The 20,799-nt window shown below is 44.9% G+C and overlaps 1 protein-coding gene across 4 annotated transcripts in view; it reads right to left on the bottom strand.

The window, feature by feature from the left end:
• KIAA1217 (KIAA1217 ortholog) overlaps nucleotides 1–20,799 on the bottom strand; it is a 321,560-nt gene that overhangs the window by 161,246 nt on the left and 139,515 nt on the right. For all 4 annotated transcript variants that reach the window (XM_065870849.1, XM_065870852.1, XM_065870851.1 and 1 more), the window contains exon 3: nucleotides 4,903–5,101. In XM_065870849.1, coding sequence (XP_065726921.1) covers nucleotides 4,903–5,101 — 199 coding nt within the window. The remainder of the gene's footprint in view (nucleotides 1–4,902; nucleotides 5,102–20,799) is intronic.

Genomic DNA, 20,799 nt, shown 5'->3' with positions numbered 1-20,799 from the left:
GCAAATCAATGAATGTGATACACCGTATTAACAAACTGAAGAATAAAAACCATATGATCATCTCAATAGAAGCAGAAAAAGCTTCTGAATTTTGTCAATTATGATAATAACTCTTGATAAAAATTTTCCAGAAAGTGGGCATAGAGGGAACCTACCTCAATATAATAAAGGCCATATATGACAAACCCACAGCAAACATCATTCTCAATGGTGAAAAACTGAAAGCATTTCCTCTAAGATCACGAACAGCACAAGGATGTCCACTCTCGCCACTATTATTCAACATAGTTTTGGAAGTCCTAGCCATGGCAATCAGAGAAGAAAGAGAAATAAAAGGAATCCAAATCGGAAAAGAAGAAGTAAAGCTGTCACTGTTTGCAGATGACATGATATTATATATAGAGAATCCTAAAGATGCCAGCAGAAAACTACTAGAGCTAATCAATGAATTTGGTAAAGTTGCAGGATACAAAATTAATGCACAGAAATCTCTTGCATTCCTATACACTAACAATGAAAGATCAGAAAGAGAAATTAAGGAACAATCCCATTCACCATTGAAACAAAAAGAATAAAATACTTAGTAATAAACCTACATAAGGAGGTAAAAGACCTGTACTCAGAAAATTATAAGACACTGATGAAAGAAATCAAAGATGACACAAACAGATGGAGAGATATACCATGTTCTTGGATTGGAAGAATCAATATTATGAAAATGACTCTACTACCCAAAGCAATCTACAGATTCAGTGCAATCCCTATCAAATTACCAATGGCATTTTTTACAGAACTAGAGCAAAAAATCTTAAAATCTGTATGGAGACACAAAAGACCCTGAATAGCCAAAGCAATCTTGAGAGAAAAAAAGAGAGCTGGGGCTTCCCTGGTGGCGCAGTGGTTGGGAGTCCACCTGCCAATGCAGGGGACACGGGTTCATGCCCCGGTCTGGGAAGATCCCACATGCCGCGGAGCGGCTGGGCTCATGAGCCATGGCCGCTGAGCCTGCGCGTCCAGAGCCTGTGCTCCGCAATGGGAGAGGCCACAAGAGTGAGAGGCCCGCGTACCGCAAAAAAAAAAAAAAAAACAAAAACGGAGCTGGAGGAATCAGACTCCCTGACTTCAGGCTATACTACAAAGCTACAGTAATCAAGACAATATGGTACTGGCACAAAAACAGAAATACAGATCAATGGAACAGGCTAGAAAGCCCAGATAAACCCATGCACCTATGGTCAACTAATCTGTGGCAAAGGAGGCAAGGATATACAATGGAGAAAAGACAGTCTCTTCAATAAGTGGTTCTGGGAAAACTACATGGACAGCTACATGTAAAAGAATGAAATTAGAACACTCCCTAATACCATATGCAAAAATAAACTCAAAATGGATTAAAGACCTAAATGTAAGACCAGACACTATAAAACTCTTAGAGGAAAACATAGGAAGAACACTCTTTGATATATATCACAGCAAGATCTTTTTTGACCCACCTCCTAGAGTAATGAAAGTAAAAACAAAAATAAACAAATGGGTCCTAATGAAACTTAAAAGCTTTTGCACAGCAAACAAACTATAAACAGGACGAAAAGACAACCCTCAGAATGGGAGAAAATATTTGCAAATGAATCAACAGACAAAGAATTAATCTCCAAAATATTTAAACAGCTCATGCAGCTCAATATTAAAAAAACAAACCCAGTCAAAAATTGGGCAGAAGACCTAAATAAACATTTCTCCAAAGAAGACATACAGATGGCCAAGAGGCACATGAAAAGCTGTTCAACATCACTAATTATTAGAGGAATGCAAATCAAAACTACAATGAGGTATCACCTCACACCAGTTAGAATGGACATCATCAGAAATTCTACAAACAAATGCTGGAGAGAGTGTGGAGAAAAGGGAACCCTCTTGGACTGTTGGTGGGAATGTAAAGTGATATAGCCATTATGGAGAACAGTATGGAGGTCCCTTAAAAAACTAAAAATAGAATTACCATATGATCCAGCGATCCCACTACTGGGCATATACCCTGAGAAAACCATGATTCAAAAGGACACATGTACCCCAATGTTCACTGCAGCTCTATTTACAATAGCCAGGTCATGGAAGCAACCTAAATGCCCATTGACAGACGAATGGATAAAGAAGATGTGGTACATATATACAATGGAATATTACTCAGCCATAAAAAGGAAAGAAATCGGGTCATTTGTAGAGACATGGATGGACCTAGAGACTGTCATACAGAGTGAACCGAGTCAGAAATAGAAAAACAAATATCGTACATTAACGCATATATGTGGAATCTAGAAAAATGGTACAGATGAAATGGTTTTCAAGGCAGAAATAGAGATACAGATGTAGAGAACAAACATATGGACACTAAGGGGGGAAAGTGGTGGGGCGGGGGGGTGGGGAGTGATGGTGGTGGGATGAATTGGGAGATTGGGATTGACATAAATACACTAATATGTGTAAAATAGATAACTAATAAGAAACAGCTGTATAAAAAAAATTAAAATTTAAATAAAAGATAAAATGACATTGTACAGATCCCAAAGGAAACGCTGGCCTTCCAGGTGGCACCAAGAGTGGATTTGCAGGAGGTCCCAGCTCAGTCTCCATCTGCAGCCTCTGAGGCCTGGGGTCCTGGCTGCGCTTCGCCACCAAGATGCTGGGGGACCCCGCTGCTCCCGCTCCGGGGCTCTCTGGGGAGCCTGCTCTTCCCAGGAGCCCATGTCTGTGCATTAAATACAGCCAGGCACATGGGAATTTTCCCGAACACAAGGCTAGCAAGGCCCCTGGTGGGAGATTGTGTTTAGACTTCCCCTAACTCACACTTTCCTGTTTATTTCCCATCCCCGCTCAACTGAATTATCCTGTGAAAGCCAGGTGCGGCCGCAAGGACATTCGCAAATTGGCCACAGAGCGGCGGTGAAGGGCAGCACCAAGCCGCCGGCCCAGGGCCAGCCTCATTTTCTGACCCCAGGGCTCCCCTCGCTGGGGCAAACTTCTCATTCTTCTCCTCTCCCTGTGTTCCTTTGTTTCTATCCACAAGTTGTGGAAATCACTGGCCAAAAACATTCTCCTGGAGCTGGAAGAATAAGAACCTCCTGTGCATTTTGAATCTGCTGTGACTCGCCAGAACTTCACAGCAAGGCGTGCTCAGCGTAAAGCAGCGTTTTGCCAAAGTGCAGCCACCCCACGAGAAAACAGCAGCCACCCTCAGCAGTTCCTAGGGCAAGGCTGCCATCAGCTCCTGCAGCCCCTGCACCCAGAGACTTGCTTCCTAAAGGCAGCCGGTCTCTACCTGCATTGCCAACTGCACTTGGCTGTGGGGCAAATTCCTGCCCGCAAGACAGAGGGTCCATTATTCCACAGGCTCGCTGTTCCCCAGGTATGGGGAAGCGCACAGGCATTTGTTTTTATCTTTCATTCTACTTTGCGAAGCACAGGCTATCTTTACAGAGACCTGAACCTCATTCATTTCCTGCAAAGCACAGAGGAGAAATTCCACTCCTTGGCAGGCTCCTGTGCTCCTGCCTCAAGCATGAGTGGGGTTAAGAGAACACTAAGCTCTGTAGTCCTGATGGAAAGCCCCAGCCTGTGTCATCTTGACACTGCCCCAGCCCTGTATGCTCCCTGAGTGCACCACACCCCTCCAAGTCCCATGCCTTCACTGGTAAATGGAGTCAATAGGAACTGCAGGGGCTTCCCACTTCTGCCATTTAATTAACTATGCAACCTCAAAAAACAAAAACCAGATTTTCTGGGGCTTTCATCTTTCGTTTGTAAAATGACGACCCTGGATTATTAAACTAAGATGAAGTATACAAAGTCTAACGCTAAAAATTAATATGAGTAACACAAGTAAATAACAGGGTTTTTTGTTTGTTTTTGTTCAGAAGAGCTAGGACAATGTCTGAACCCAATCTGCTCTGGTTATCATCTGCAACAGAGGAAACAAAAACAGGACACCTCCCCACGTCCCTCTCTTTTCTTCTTCAAGCAAGGCATCTGCTCAGTTATAGGAGGCAGAATTCAGCTGTCTTCTGCAGAGGCCAGACCCTGAAGCCTTCTGTGGGTTGACCCTGTTTCTGTCCCCTGTTTTTCCTGACCACAAACGTCTGAAAAACACAGGTACCGACTCAGAACCTTGAGATGGCAGGTTAAGCATATGAAACACCAGCATAATTTGCAAAAAGGTCTAAATCTTTATGGCCTGTACCTTTTGTTAAGGGGCTAGGAGGAAGAAAAAAAGCACAGCAAGATAGAAAGGGAATATCCAATGTGAAAAAACAAATGACAAGTGAAGGCGGAAGGAGAGAATCCTGCTTTTCCTAAAAGCTTCTTGAAAGACAAGGCTATGCCAAACTCTTGCCAAACCCCTCCACCCTTTCATGTGGTGGTAGAGAAAACAGCCCTGTGTTTCTGGCTTTCCTTACCAGTCATGGCGGTGTTGGCCACCTTGTACCTCTTCTTCCTGCAGCCATTCATGTCCTCCCCTGGACTGCCAGACAGTGGAGTGGGGCTCACACCCCAACCGTCCACAGTTCTGAAACTGTGGAGGAGGTTCCCTAAGAAATGAGGCTCATTCTGTAATCCGGCCCTTGCTATTCCTTATACCAGGAATATCCACAGGCACTGCTAGTCTCTTGTTTGAGTGACTAACCCCAGCCAGTTCTGAATGTGCCCAGCCCCAAAGACCGGTTGGACTTGCTGCTCCTTCAGCAGGTAACTCCTCAAGGCTTGATGTTAAATCAACAGAGTTTCTGAGCAGTTTGTGTGTTTACAAATCAAGATCAAATTAACATCCAGATGCAGGGGTATGTGTTCAGGAGTATAAACATACACACATGCAGGAATAAAAATTAGAAACTACCTTTCGAAGCTTACCCAGAGATCTTTCTTTCGTCTGGTTGGTCGACCTCACCACTGGAAGGCTCGCTCGAGTCCGGCTGCCTCTGGAAAAAGGACTTGGAGTTTCTCCCTCAGACATGGCTTCCAAAGAATCTCCAGATGCCTCTGATAAATGCTCTACTGGGTCACCCAAGTTGGGAGGCTGAGGACTGTGAGACAGTTTGGGGCTTCTTGTCTGCAAAAGGCATTTGAAAGAAAGTGGAAAATAGCCTATTATTAATTATGCTGAAAATATTTTTAATGCCATCAAGGTCTACTAATCTGGAAAAACAACATGGCAACGAGAAAAAGTCCATCGGAAGGACTAGATACAAAAATAAAGACAGAGTGGTTCAAAGTATCAGTTGTGAAAGTTAGTGAGAGAAAAAAGTCCCTGAGTATTCCACTAAGATTTTTATCACTGGACATCTACTGTGCATAGGCCATTCCAAGCCAGGCATTGAGGACAAGCCACGTTACAGGAAAGAACGATGGCAAATCAATTCCTTTGGCCAAATTCTAGTGGTTGTTACGATCACAGCAGATGGGACTGTGCACGTTTTTATCACCTAACACGGATGATGCACCCACACCAGAGTAAACTGAACACACCCAGTTCTTTAAACTCTTCTATTAAGACTGTTTCCAAAATCAGTAAAATATGATTGTGAGGGAGATATTTCTATCACAGTTGATTTTTTTCTTTTGAGGCAGAAATCCCATAATTTGGATTATGTCTAGTTTTGGTTATTACTTACCTCGCCAATCAACAGACGGTATCTATAATAACTTAAACACACACAATACAAAATTTAATTTCTCTCTTGGTTATCTAAACTGTGATGGCAAGGGACTGAATGTGTAAAACACTCATAATCTTTGTTGGTCAATAACATTCCTTGAACATATACTGAGCACTGTGGGCGATTCAGAGACAGACAGACGTCATGTTGCCTGATGTGAATGAGTTTCAAAACTAACTGGTGAAATGAATGCAGGACAACAAATAACACAAGATAATGTATAATTAAGTTTAAATCACGAACTGTGTGGTACGTCCATTCACCCTTTCAACAGACACCTATTGAGTGCCTACTGTGTTCCAGGCACCTGCTAGGTACACGCTAGCACATGCCAGGTACTGGGAACAGAACGACAGACAAAAGAGACATGATCCTGCCCTCATGGTGCTTACAGTCGAGTCAGGGGACAGACACTGAAGACATTGACAGTGTGTAACCCAGGCTGGGGAGGGGGTGTATGTGGGTGGAAAGTTGGAAAAGCAAGTAAACTGTGACCTCAAGGACGTGAGAAGTTGGGAGGAGGGGGCAAGCCAGCGGGTGTGGTGAAAAGAAAAAGGCATTCCAGGTGGAAGGGACAGCATGTGCAAAGTCCCCGAGGCAGAAAGAAGTGGCAAGTACTGGAGACATGGTGGGACCGGAGACCAGAAGAGCCCAGATCTCATGGAGCCTTAGCGTCAAGGGGAGAATTTTCAATGTGACTCTAAGGTACCAGAATGCCACTGAGGTATTTGAGGCAGGGAGAAGGGGGAGGTGGCCAGGATCAGATACATTTTTCATAAGATCATTTGGGCTATTGTGTGGAGGCTGGAGATTATACGTGTAGAAGGTCAAAGAAAGGGAGTCAGTGAAACTGGGGGGCTTAGGATGAATGAATGCACGATCTCAGCTTTCCCCCTCCCAAAGCCGGCCCCTGCTTTCATTACAATTCCAGGCAAACTGATGTGAATTAATCAGCAGGTGAGTTTTCTCTAAGATGCCAAAGGTGCTGATGGGCTGGGCGTGGGACACAGGCAGTCCCCAGGAGCCAGGTTTTTTTTTTTGGGGGGGGGGTGGTTTGCATTCCTTAATGTCCTCTTAAGTCTTCCTAAGGATGCATTTTGAAGTTAAAAACACCAAAGCACTTAACTGTCAAGGTAGGACCCACTTTGCGGGTGTACAAGCGACCCAGCATTTAAAAGTGCTCTGGGCTTGGTTTCATGCTCTGCTGTGGCCGTCTTGAAACCCTTAATAATTTTTTGGAACAAGATACACTAAGAATTATATATAGCCGGTCCTGCCTCAAGGCTTCAGCTACAGAACTCTTTCAGGGATGCCCCAGGTGTGCCTGATGTTCTAGGGGAGCCCTCTGAGGATGCGATGGTCAGTTCCTTTCCCTTTTCTTGCTAAAAGTACCAGGAGACCCCTCTTGGCAGACGCACTACTGCTTTATCTAGACACCCACCCCTGCTACACTTCTTAGGATGTTTCCACAGAAGAAAACAGGAGTAAGGTCAGAACATAGCCCCCTGTGCCCCCTTCATCGCGGTGGCCAGCCTCGGTGTTCCACAGGAAACTCTCCGCTCAGATGACATGCCCACATCATGGCCAGAAAGGACACCCATGAACAGTTAACTTGTCTCTTTGCTTTGGGTTAATGTTTCCGTGCAAGGCCCCGAAGTGGTTTATTTTTCATAAAGTCTGCTTGTGTTACAAAGATTGGGATCTGGCTTTGGCACTCTTTAAGAGTATTGCTAGACTTAAAAAAAAAAAAAAACAACCCTAAATCACTGCCCAGCTCACCAAGAGTTATGTAAATTCACATGGTCTTCAGTGAGGTAGATAGCTGGTTACTATTCTCAGCAGAATATCAAACTCAAATGTCCTCATCCCTGACTTAAAAAAAAAAAAGAAAGAAAATACATTCAGCTTAGCAAAGTAGCCAAGAAATAATATTACTTGAAGCAACATGGCTACAATGACAACCTCTGGTGTTTGGTCATCTTTGCAGCCCATGGAAGACACAATGCATTTGATGAGTTGTCATTTTCCATTGCAAAAGGCAATAATCCTTGAAGAAAATCAAAATCAAATTTCTATTTCTTGTTCAGGGTCATCGTGGTTGGAGTATGTATAAAAATAAAGATATAAGGGCTCAGTCCTTTTTTGTTTTTTTTTAAGCTTCCTAAACACAGCTATTCAGTTCCAAATATAAACGCCTGCTCTCGTTATTATGTCATTCACTTTCTCATTGCAAACTATCACTGCATATTAGCAATCTTCTCACACCGTGCTCTCCCCTCAGATGCCAGCTCGATGCTGAGACATCATTTAGGGAAGAGAAAAGACAATGAAAATTGCTGACACTGGTGTCAGATACCCTATGATTTGACGTATTAAAAAAAAAAAAAAGTCAAAAAGCATTTGAAACAGGGACTCGGTACTCAGCCCGGTGCCAGTCTCGGGAGGTTAAAAGTGCTGTGTGTGGTTCTTGAGCTCATAACGCATTTAAGGTATATTTTGGGGCCAAGGATAATATACGTGTAACAGTTGGACAAGAGGCACTAAGAGATGTGTCACTGTGACAGCACAGGGCAGAACGGGGTTTGGGGGATAAGTGCTGACATTAAAGGATGGGTTGGGAGAGGACGGAGAGCAGAGGTGAGAGGCGCTAGGGATGGTCTGAGTGAAGTCACCCACAGAGGTTCTCAGGTCTGTGTGCACTTGGGGGCACATGGGAGGAGGGAGTGGGACAGCTGGTGGCCTCTAAAGGAGTTGTCCCCCCAGTGCGCACTCTGAGGTCCTTCTCTGCTCTCTCAAATGAGCTAACAGACGCACCGTCCAGAAGCAGCTGAGTACCAAGTCGTCTTTTCGTACAGGCAACCCCCTCTCCAGTGACAGTGAATACATGACAAAGTTCCCCTTTTCTTATTTGACTTGACACTTAGCCATCTTTGAAAGGGTTCTGGCCCTCAAACAATGGCCCCCTCTCTGCGGAATTCCTCCCTGCCCATATGGATAAGTTCCTGATGTCCGATGTCCCACATCCAGGGTAAATACAGATTGTAGCATCCTTGGACCGTTCTGCTTTGCACCTGTTGTCCCAGTGTAAATATTAGTAGTAACTCCCTTCCACTCTCAAAGGTATCCTGGTTTGAGTGATGCAGTGTATGGTCACCCACTCCCAGCCCAGTCGCAGCTGACTGGACCAAGCAGTAGCCACCTGATCCTCGCTGGACCAATCACATGCTCTTCCTGGAAATGGAGCCCTGGGACAAAGAAGCTCTTCAGTCTGTATCCACTGAGAACTTAAAACGTGAGGTCATTTCAAGCTGTGGCTGACACGCACAAGGGAATGTGAAACAGACAGAGAAGAGTACAGAGAAAGGATGAAGCAGATCTGTATAGAAAAAGGGAGACAAGAGACCCCCATGGCTCCAATGGGAGACCCTAAAAGACAAAACAGCTATCTGGGCCCCTAGGCATGCCAGCTCCTGAGTCCAGTACACTGTGAGGTCTTTCCGAATTATTCCTTCCAACTAATTCCATTCTTCTGCTTAAACCAGTTTGAGGTGACTCTGTGTCTTCCAAGCAAACCATCACAGACAAAGACCAATTCTAACAGCTCCCCTGCCTGGGCAGCTATGAGGCTCACAGGTTTATAACATTGGTAATAACTGTGGAGAAAGTTAAACTCTCTGGAGCATTTGTTCTCATTATTTTGTATTTCACAAATTAAACATTCTTTTAAAAATTATGGGGGAGGGCACAACACAGGGTTACTAGGATTTTATTTTGCAAAGTAAGGGGCATCCAAACATGCTCTCTCTCTTGAAATTTTCCCTCTGTATGGCACCATGTTGCCACGAGAAAGGAAAGATATTTTAATACCAAAAAAATGGGAGGCAGGATACTCACACAATTCAGATTTGGCTTAAGAAAAAAGTCTCTCTGTTGGGAGCTACTGTTCTCATTCTGGCTCAGGAGAAGCCATGCAGCATCTACAGCATGGTGTTTGGAGCCCCTGCCCCAAGCTTCTGGGAGGAGAGCTGCCCCTAACTGGGAAGATTCAGGAAGCAGAGAATGGTGGAAACGCTCTCTGAGCCACCCGGGCAGGACTCCAGGGCCTGGAAAGCTGGATTTCAGCGCTTCACGGACACCCATGACCACCTCCCTCTGTTTCCATCACAACCTTCTAGATGTTTCCCTAAATCATCAGGTGATCCCAAACCTACCACCCAAACAGGAAGTCCTTTGGGGTCATGCAGGAAGGGGCAGTCTGTGTAACCAGGCCACCTGAACCCCACTGATCCTTTCTCATCTTTACTTCTTCAAAAAGGGCTTTCAATCACCAAGGGATGCTGGGGTAAGAGGCTTCAGGCAGATCCCTCCTCTGCGTCATCCGTAACATGTGCAGACCGGTTCTCTAGGAAGACCGTCTTCCTAGTGAAGGGGTGTGGGGAGAGAGAAAGGAACTCACAGATTCAGTGCTTGCTGCACTGTGATTGATTGTGTGGTCATCTCATTTAACCCTCACTGCCACTTCATAATACTGGCTACACTGAGGAGACAAATCGTGGAAGCAACTTGCCCGAAAATTCTAGCTAGTGGAGGAACTGGGACCAAGTCTGCAGGATTCCAGAGCTGACAGGGGTAAAGTCATTTAACCAGGAGTCTGTCGGCCACCTTGCACCAATATTGGGCAACGTACAATCTCACTAAGTCATAGTTTCCTCTTCTGTAAGACCAGAGGTTGACTGGTTGGTAGTTAGTCCTTTCAGGACTAAAATTTCATCACTCCAAGATACACACCACAAAGAAGAAGAAAAATCATGTCACCCAGAAAACTTCAGCTTACTGAGATTCCTTCAAATGATTTTCCCCAAATGATTTCCCCTATTGCATCAGCTCTACAGAAATATGTAGCTAGCTAGCACCAAGATCCAGGTTCCTGTATTTATGTCAAGTGCACGCAACACAGTTGCAGAGCATTAATTTTTAAAAGGCTGCCATACGTGCGTTTTAAGGTCATGAACAAATACTGGCTGACGTGTTCACCATGAGGAGTACGCTCTGCTAGGAGATCAAATTGTTCTTATTACACGCAATGTTGTATTTGGGGACTAAAAGCAAAGAGAAAAGAAAATTAGGGCTGGAGGCATGGATGATGTTTCGTCATTCCCATTTTTCAGACCCTGTAAACTCTAATCTGAAATGCCAAGGTCCAGAAAATAAAGCCTGCAAATGTACCTTTAGGTAAGATGCTAACTGTTGGCAACAGTGGGGTGTCTGATCAGCCAGGGCGCACACTTCGCGTCAGATTATGTTCTATTTTAAAAAGAAAACCCAAAGTTGCCTTACTGGAATTTTACTTCATTTTAATGAATGCCCAATTTCCACAGAGAGTTCAGAAATAGAGTAAAGCTTCCCACATGCAAATGCAAATGTATTCAGAATGACTCATTACCCTAATACTCACTAATTGACATGGTTAATTTAATCATGACATTCAGACACTTTCACCCCATTTCTTGCGCTTGGGAAGCTTTCAACTCAAAATCCAGTCAAAATTGTGACGTCAACTGAAGAGATTTTTCTAGGTGTTATGTACTCTTATGAAAGATAAAAGGAGCAAAATATTTGAAGTTCACGAACACTGGAAGATCCCCAGACTTTAGTTTTCTTTACCATCCCTGCTTTGCACTCCTCTAACCTCAGGAGAATGGACAAATCGCCGCTATGGAAGGTTTAAGCTTTGAAATGTGCTCAGAGTCCTTTTTAGAACCACAACGCAGTGCTTTCGCTCCCTTCTCCGGCCCTCCTTGTTTCCAAAGTCTACGACCTCTGCTGGGTTTGGGTCTGGGGATGAGAAGACCAAGAGCTCCCATGGGGCTTCCATCCTTACATAAACCCATCCAGGTGGCCGCAGCAGCTGAGGACCTGCCATTCTTAGGTGCATCCGGGGACCCACACCCTGGGGTGCTTCTAAAGCAGCGGGACCGGGTCTCCCCACAGCTCTTTGGCTACTTCTCACAACTTCCGTGGCTGATGGCCACAGTGACGAAACCTGAGCCAACATCTCCTCGGGGCCAGTCTTAGCCTGATGGCCGATCTGGGGAACAGACGGAGGACATCCCAGTTCTAGAGCATGACAGATCGATGTGAGAACTGGAACACAAGTGTAGGAGAGAACTGTACTTAGTTTTGTAACAAATGTATAATTTTGGGGAGGGGGGCCTGGTGCTAATGACTCAGAGGACAAGAAATCAGCTTTTGTTTTTAATAGAAAACTTGGGTGCAAGCACAAAAGGGTCCTGCTGGTAACGCACACACACACACACACACACACACACACACACACACACACACGATACAGTGTTGAATGTGTACCTGGGTGCTTCTTGGGAGTAGTTTGTGGACACATGCCAGGTTCACCGGTAACCAGGTATTTCTGGGTCTTAACACAAGAAGGACATATATGCACACACACCTCCCATTCTAATACCAACTTCCAACTGTGCATATCTGAGATTCTCATAAAGACGGACTTAGGTTTATCTCTGCAAATCAGTATTTCCCTTCCCCAGCTTGGACAAAGGGGATACATTTTTCTCTAGGATTTATTTCGATGAATTATCCTTGATAAACTCAGTTTATACCCTGTTTCTTCAAGGGTAATATTTCAACCCCTTCCTCCCTCTTTCCACCAAAAGGGTACCCAGACATTTTTCATGATTTTCACCTGTGAAAACAGAAGAGATGTTTGGTCTGGACTAAAATCAGACGATTCAGCAGCTGAGCAAAGTACAGCTGTGTCTTTTGCTTCCCCATGTTTCCTTCACTGTGCCTATTAGTTCATTAACAGATCAGAAAGATGAAAAGGCCGTGAGGCTGGGGAGTCAGCTCCCCTCGCCTCCCCGGCCAGAGCCGGCCACAGGCATCCCTGCGGCGAGGCAGGCGCTGCATAGAGCCGAGTGAGACAAGCAGGATCCCTCTGCCAACGCGCTCTCACCATGCAAAGCCCCCTCCCGCAGAAGCCAAGAAAGGCATGACAAGGACACCTCTGTTCAGACAAGGATGCTTCCTCATTATTTCAAGAAGCATCACACGACACAGACGCTCTCTTTCGAGGTATCTGTGCGTCAGACGACTCTTCTGAGATATTATCAACTTATCTTGTCCTCATGGCTGTCAGCAACAAACACGATGGAACATCTACCCCCATCCCCAAGTTCCTGGGGAAACGGCCAAGCCTTTGTGTTCCAAGGTCTTCCCAGGTGGAAGGGCTGTGATCAGTGTCTCAGTGCTACAGAGGTCACCCCAAAGGCTCCCTCCCTAGATTGGGCTCAGGGGGTAAAGGCGTTTGGAAGATGGGTCTGGGGTTGCCCACCCCCGACCCCCCCAGTGTGAGAGGAGAAAGGCTGCTAATTGGGCAGGAAGAGGGGGGCTGAGTGACTTTGCAGGGCCGGGAAGAGGACGCTGGCTTTGTTGGTGGTGGTGGTGGTGAGGATACTCTTCAAACTCTGGAGGCCTGGATTCCATTTACAAGGAGTGGCCCCGGCTGGAGGAGGGGTGTGTGGTGTGCTCAGAGTGGCTGAAGGGTGTGTCTTGGCTTAGCCTGGCAGACAGCCCCGCGAGCCCACCTGCAAACAGACCACTAGGAGGCCATGTGCTGAGTTCCAGGAGACCCAGAAACCTTACCCAGTTCTATCAGACTAGATGCGATCCCTAGGATTTCTTTATGACCCCAAGTGACGAGAATACATTTCTCAATAACTGCTGAAGCCAAGCCAGATTAATTTGATATACAAAAATGAAGAAAAGTGTTACTTACTACAGTTGAGGGTCAGGGGACAAATCTGTACATATTACATCTTTAATAGAATAGATAAATCTAGAAACTTAGAAGGCTGGTTAACAAGTTGCAATGGAGCCACACTATGGAATGCAGTCATAATCAGGGTGTTTTTAAGAACCTTTTCTTCATAATCTAAGAAATGGAAGGAATACACCCAAATACTAACCTTGTTTCTTTTACACAGCAGTATTATGAGTAATATACCTTCGTCTTTATTTCTCCAAAACGAGGATAATATTGCTTTTGCAAATCAGAGATTTACTGCGTAAGCATGATATTTTTAAAGAGTGGATCAGGGGAAGGGAAGACTCTCTCACAAAACATTTAGAATCCAGAAGGATTCTTGTCTGTGGTGACCGGAAGATACCCATGCCCACCTGGGCCTCTCATGTGTTATTTCCCACAATTAGATTCCAGGTAAAAGGTTTGTCCTCATAGATGGCCCCTGAAATGAGGACACAAATTCACGGGGAAAACACGGGAACAAAGACACATTTCCATGTTCATGCCATGCAAAATTCTGCAGGAACCCGAAACCGCATAGACTTCCACTTTCAAGAAAAATGATTAAGAAAGAAGAGCCCAAAGCCATCCATTCAATTTTTTGGACATGCAGGTCACGCACTTCACCTTTTAAGGAGACAGACTCTCCTATCCAGAGCTCTGACACCCTTACAGTAACTGCATTTTAAGGCTTTTACAATTTGACTCCAGGTAAATTTGGAACTTTAGCGATTTTCTACCATCTCCTGGATATTTTCTACTTTTCAACCCCTTCATAATGTGTAGATGATGTGATTCTTCTTCTTTTTTTCCTTTAAGAGGTTCAGCTGTGCCTGGAGAAGAGGCCAAAGTGGGTTGACCCACAGATAAGGTGTAGCCTCTCCCACTTCCAGGATGTCTGGATGTCAACCTGCCACCTGCCTGCCTGGTGGTCTACCTGGGATGTGACATAGACTCGCTTCTGATATAACACCTTGAATCGGCTGCTCTCTGACTTCCCTTCAAAGACAGAAAGAGATAAATCCTATTTAAAGATGATGAGGCTTGCCTCGCCATCATCTCTCTTCAGCATCCTTCCATCAAGTTAGAAACTTACACCGTCAGCAAGTTCCAAAACTGGATCTCATTAACTCAGCCCCCCCCCCGCCACCCCTTTCAGACGCATGTTCCTACAATTATTATTTAGTGCTGTGCTTCATCTTGAAGGAGTTGATGTAAAATAAAAGGCCAGATGAAGAATACTGCTGTTTTCCTGTTGATCCTGTCTGTTACGTTGATGGATGTCCCTTTTCTGAAGGCATGAGCAAACAATGTTTCTTTTAGAATTTAAAACAAAGAAAATAATTCTGCCTTGTGAAGGAGTCATAAGTATTGCTTTGTCCTATAATGAGAAGTATATCAAATATATATAAAATATCGCAGGTATCAGAAAAGTCGAAGCTGAATTTAATGTTCGAGCTAATCAGAGTTGGCCATATTCATAACTTTCTCTCCTCTTACGCGGTTTTCCCTTTCGATTTTTAGTTTAGCCACCCGAAGGTAGATGTCTCTTTATTGTGAGCTGCCTTAAGTCAGTCAATCCGTTTCTTTCTCTTTCCTTTTACTCGTGAACCAAGACGGTGTGCATTATAAACAAACAAACAAACAGTTTCCGAGGCTTTGGCTCCTACCGTCCGCATTGGGAGGGGCTTGAGCAAGGTAGCAGGTGCCTTTGCCACTCAGAGTGCCTGGAATGCACTTAAAAGGCTTCGGGATAATAGGTGTCCGCGTGAGGATGTGTTATTACAGAGATGAAAGGAAAGGGGCCTGCTTGCAGGCTTTGAAATTTCAAGTGAAATACAACCAGCATCCCACTTAGTGCTAAGTACGCACCTCAGAAGGCCTCCTTACAAAGCCATCACTGAGCTCATCTCTGCAGCCCAGACTTCAGTTTGGAGAGGATGTGGGACCCCAGGCCCAGGGGTGACGCCCCTAGAGCTTAACTGCATTGTTGTGAAACCAGAGAGGTTTCCCCGATAGCAGAGGCCCCCCTTCCTCAGTATGTCCTGGGAGATTTGAAGATGTCCATCCTCACAGTGAAGAAGGAGCTGGCCTTCAGTATCAGCGGGGATACTGTGGTCCCCGAGGTCACCAAGCTTCAGTGCTTGAGGCCAGACCCTATCCGGACATCTTGGGAGTAGAAGCTGCTGCTGGTTTTCAAACTCTCGTTTCTAAACACACACAGCCCATTACCACCACCAACTGCCCTCCCAATTTCCCTGCATTGATTTTCAAATGAAAAAAACCTTGTGAAAATTCCAACGAGCTTTTCAGGTCAAAGGTTCTTTTTCCATCTAGTTCTGCTATAAGAAAGAATACCAGAGTCTGGAGAGATGGAAAGAGAACGAGATTTAGAATGAGAGGACTTTATTATCACACTGTTCTTGCAGAATGCAGACTCCAATCCTGCCATGCACTGGCAGTGCGACCCCATAGGGAAGCTCTTTGAACCTTAGTTCTCACTTTTAATAAAAAAAAGATCTGGGCTTCCCTGGTGGCGCAGTGGTTGAGAGTCTACCTACCAATGCAGGGGACGCGGGTTCGTGCCCCGGTCTGGGAGGATCCCACATGCCGCGGAGCAGCTGGGCCCGTGGACCGTGGCCGCTGAGCCTGCGCATCTGGAGCCTGTGCTCCGCAACGGGAGAGGCCACAACAGTGAGAGGCCCGCGTACCGCAAAAAAAAAAAAAAAAAAAAATCTGAGTATCTGCTTGATATGATTGTGGTGAGGAGTCACTAAGGAAAAAATGCACAGGAATTTGTCAACAATAAATGATGGGAAGCATTCAGCTGCTCTATGTAGTACATTCTCGTAGGGGTGGTTCTACATGGCTTGGCTCCCTGCTGTGCTCGGAAGGTCCCATGGTTTGTGGGGTCCTGTGTGAGAGGAGAGGATACACCCAACCTCTTACTGCCACCACCTTGCCTGAAGTCGGTAAATGATTACTTCCAACTTCAAAATAGAGATTGTGACATCCTTAGAGGCTCTGGGAGTCACTCTTTATCAAAGAGAAGAAAGGAAATCTTCAATTTCCCACCTGAACTTTCATCCCACTCCTCCAAAAAACACCATTGTCACTGTAACTTGTGTTTAAAGCCTTACAAAAAAAGAGCTCTTGAAAAATTCTCACATATTCCATTATTTGCTGATATGTCAAAAAATAAAAGTTAGCAATGAGAATTTGTTTCAGGCTTTAAGAAAAAAAGAACAGTGAGAGGGACCCCAAACTCTGTAGAAAACCCTACATCACGATGTCAAGTCTCTGCTCTGAAAGTAGAAAGGAGTAGTTAATGGCAGCATGTAAAGTTGTGGGGAAGAGCTCTCCGTGCTTCCTTTTCTGCATTTCTATTCGGTGCACAATATGTGCGCAAGGAAATCATAAAGACAGCTCTATTTTGCATGAATTACAGAGCTGTGAAAACAATTAAGAACTCGTGGAAAAAATGAACGGTGAACACCTCATTAGAACTGAGCTGGTGTAGAGTAGGACCATGGGTCTCTGTAGTATGTGTCCCCCAACTTTTCCTTCTATGTCTATTCGTTTGGGCAGGAACTTTCTAATTTGAGCTTGTGACTTTAGACAAGATCAAAGAGAATGATTATAAGAAAAGGAAGGTGAAGAGGTCATTGAAGACTGACCGAATGGCCAGGAAGTCACAGATGCACTAAAGCCAGACCGCTGGATGCTTCCTGAGCACAGTGTGTTTTGGGCCTCACAGTAAAGACCAAATGGTTCTCATCTGGGCAAGCTCCGGAGACAATAAAGAAACAGGCCACGTTTGGGGGACGAAAAGGATACGGGTGGCCATGTGCCAATGGGTCAGTTGGTACAGGTATCCAATGCCAAGCCAGGTGTCCAAGTACTGGACACTCTCCACCCCCTTCCAGGTGTAACATTCTAAACTGACCTATTATGAAATAGGGGACATTGAGGGTTATGGGGAAATAAATAATATATTGAAACTGACTCTGGGGCCTGACTGCCTGGAGTCCCAACTCTAACTTACCTGTTATGTGGCCCTGGGCAAGGTATTGAACTTCCCTGTGCCTCAGTTTCTTCATTTATAAAATGGGGACCATAGGATGCCTACCCCATGGGGCTGGCGTGAGAGGTTAATGCTTGTAAAGCACTTAGAACAGTGCTTGGTGCCTAGTAAACTTTATATAAATATGTCTGTTCCTATCATTTTTATTATTAAGATGTATGCCCATGAAATGGTCTGGACCCCATACTGGGTGTTTGGGAGCCAAGCGAAAGAAGAGTCCCAGAGCTCTGAGGCTGTTAGAAGGATAGCTTTCTGTTTCAGCTCCAGAACCTTTCTGCCTTGAGAAAGCTGCTGGGGCCAGAGCCCCACTTTTCAGAGGACTGTGCAGAGATCTCCGAATTGCCGTCGCGTTACTGCCGATCCCACAACTCAAACTGGAAAAGTTGATGACAGATTTCGAAGCAAGCATGCGATTAGTGTTCATTTTTAATATTCACTCTCATGATTTAAAAAACAATGCACAAGTTTGGGAATGCTGCAAGCATTTGGCTCTGAGAGGTTTAAACCCAGGCTCAGGGTAGACGGGGTCAGGAACAGGCTGACGCCAATTAGAATGCCACACGCAGCTGAGTGAAAAGGCATGCGGCGAGGTGAGACTCAATGCAGAGAAGAAAAGGTAAAGTACTAACTCGCTGAGATGATTCAATTTTCATCAAGTACCTTTGAATGTCAAGTTCTGCCTGAAGAGAGGTCAGCATGTGCTGCAAAGCCTGTGTATCAGGAGAAAAAGAGAGAAAAAAAAATAGAAAAGAAAAAGGGTGAAAACAGGAACAGAAAAAGAACAGTTGGCCTAAAGAAATCATCTATTTCTTCATGATGACAATGCAGCTCCGTGAAGCCCTCTCCCCTGACAAAGAAAGACAGAAAGGTGGCAGTTCCATCCTTAGGATCTAGAGAGAGATGGTGAAAGCCAGCCCTGACTAGCAGTGAGTTTTCCCCGACATGTCTTACAGCGGGGCCCTTCTAAATTCACCTGGTCATTTGAGAATATGTCACACTGGCTTGTTGTCCTTGACGGTGTCTCAGGGTTGCAGGTGGGTGACCAGAGCCAGAATGAAATACCTTCCTCAGTCAGAATGCAGTCTGGTGGTGAGCCCCAGCCTGCCATCTTGATTGGCACTGGCCACTGGGCCACTGGCCACTGGGCTGCTCTATGAAGACAAGAGTGCAGGACTTTTTGTGCCTGGGCTGTGCCACACCAGATGACAAGGCTTCTTCACGAGAAGATCCAAGGTGAATACTTACAGGAACAGCAGATCAGAATTATAGTTCAGGGAACAAATTCTGACATCTGAACCTGGCTGACCCTGGAGGATGTCTTCCACTTACTATGCTTTACTGTACCAGTATTTAAACATTTCAATTCTTATTGATCCACCGACTAACTTTCGGATAACTTAATTTTTTAAAAAAAAACATGATGGAAAGATGGTTTTGTGTTTTAAAAAATGAAAACTTCATAATCCTCATGCAAGAAGAATGACTTACTCTTGCATCCAAAATCAGCCATGAGAATGAAAGGCAGGGTCTCAAAGAGATATCTCTACCACCACGTTCATGGTGGCATTATTTACAATAGCCAAAAGGCGGAAGCAGCCCAAATGTCCATCAACAGATGAACGGATAAACAAAATGTGGTCTATACACACTGAAAGGCATTCAGCCTTAAAAAGGAATTCTGTTACATGCTACAACATTGATTAACCTTTAGAACATAATACAAAGTGGAAGAAGCCGGTCACAAAAAGACAAATACTGCATGAGTTCACTTACGTGAGGTATGTACAGTAGTCAATTCATAGAAATAGAAAGTAGGACGGTGGTCACCAGGGGCTGGGGAAGGGGGATTGGGGAAGAGCTGTTTAATGCACGCAGAGCTTCAATTTAGCAAAATGAAGAGTTCTGGAGGTCGGCTGTACAATGACGTGAACGTACTTAACGCTACTGAACACTTAAAAATGGTTAAGGTGCTAAATTGTAAGTCATGTATACTTTTCCACAATTCAAAAGAAAGAGGCAAAAAAGAGAAAAAAATCAGCCAATGAGGTGTCACGGTTTGGCAGCTCACTTCATAAGTTACTGCGTACGCACACAGATATGTCCATATGGATAACCAGCACACACAGAGCCCCTAAATACCATCATAACTGAATTATACAATATCCATGATTCATACACCATGACAGACTTCGATATAGATATGTACTATGCGTGTATTTCCTTTATTTCTGAATAATTCTGTATTATTTAGAACCTGGTCTCATACATATCAGACACAAATCTCCACAAGGAAAAGCACACTTGAATTCAAGACAGCTATCTCCAAAAGCCAAAAGACAGATCTCCAGACAAGAACAGTACTAAAATAGTCTACCCAGAATGCACTTGAGGGTTAAAAAAAAAAAGGAAAAGAGACTTTTAAGAGAATAGGGGAGTGACACCATTAGAAGTACTATTAGCTAAACTGACCTCATAAAAGCTCTTTTCGAGGTGAATATATTCTCCTTTGAAAGGTGAGGGTTGCTGTAGGGCCTCTGATTCTCCTGCTCCCAAGTTTATAGGTTTCCTCAACTATGAAAGAAATACCCCAATGTAGACCACAAATAATAACACCCTGTAGGTACATGATAAATAAAAGTGCAAGATGCAAACAGGATGATAGATTTGAAGAGCTGTTGTGGACAGACAAGGGGGAAAGAGGTACAGAAAATCACAGTTTCCATCTCAAGGAGACGGGGAATAAAATGGGCTGAGGGCAGAGGACCTGGGGGGACACAACCCTGCACACAGGCGACAGAGAACGGAAGGGGCTGGAGGAGACCAGCGCCCCAACCGTGAGGCTGCCAGGAGGGGCGGAGACCCCCAACCTCTCTCTGCAAGGCAACTCTCAGCAGAGGAGCCTGCAACAAGCTTAGAAAAGCTGGACACGAGGGGACAAAGAAAGTCACTTACAGCAGCTGCTTTAGGTGAAGAGCACCTGAAATCCAAGGAAGAAAGGGCAAGAGAATCTCATAAATGGTCAAACGCTCCACGCTTGGAGCAAACCCGACCGTGGCTGCATCTTTCTTGCCTTCGCTGACGAAGGTCAAGCAAATGCAGAAGCTGGAGGAGTGTCCCTGGGTCAGAGCAGGAAGGACCCAGGGGTGCTGGGGTGGGGGAGTCCATCTCAG

Source organism: Phocoena phocoena, chromosome 2, assembly GCF_963924675.1.
Source record: "Phocoena phocoena chromosome 2, mPhoPho1.1, whole genome shotgun sequence".
Taxonomy (NCBI): domain Eukaryota; kingdom Metazoa; phylum Chordata; class Mammalia; order Artiodactyla; family Phocoenidae; genus Phocoena; species Phocoena phocoena.
Note: the sequence above shows the minus strand (reverse complement) of the source record. Positions and strands in the feature narration are given on the sequence as shown.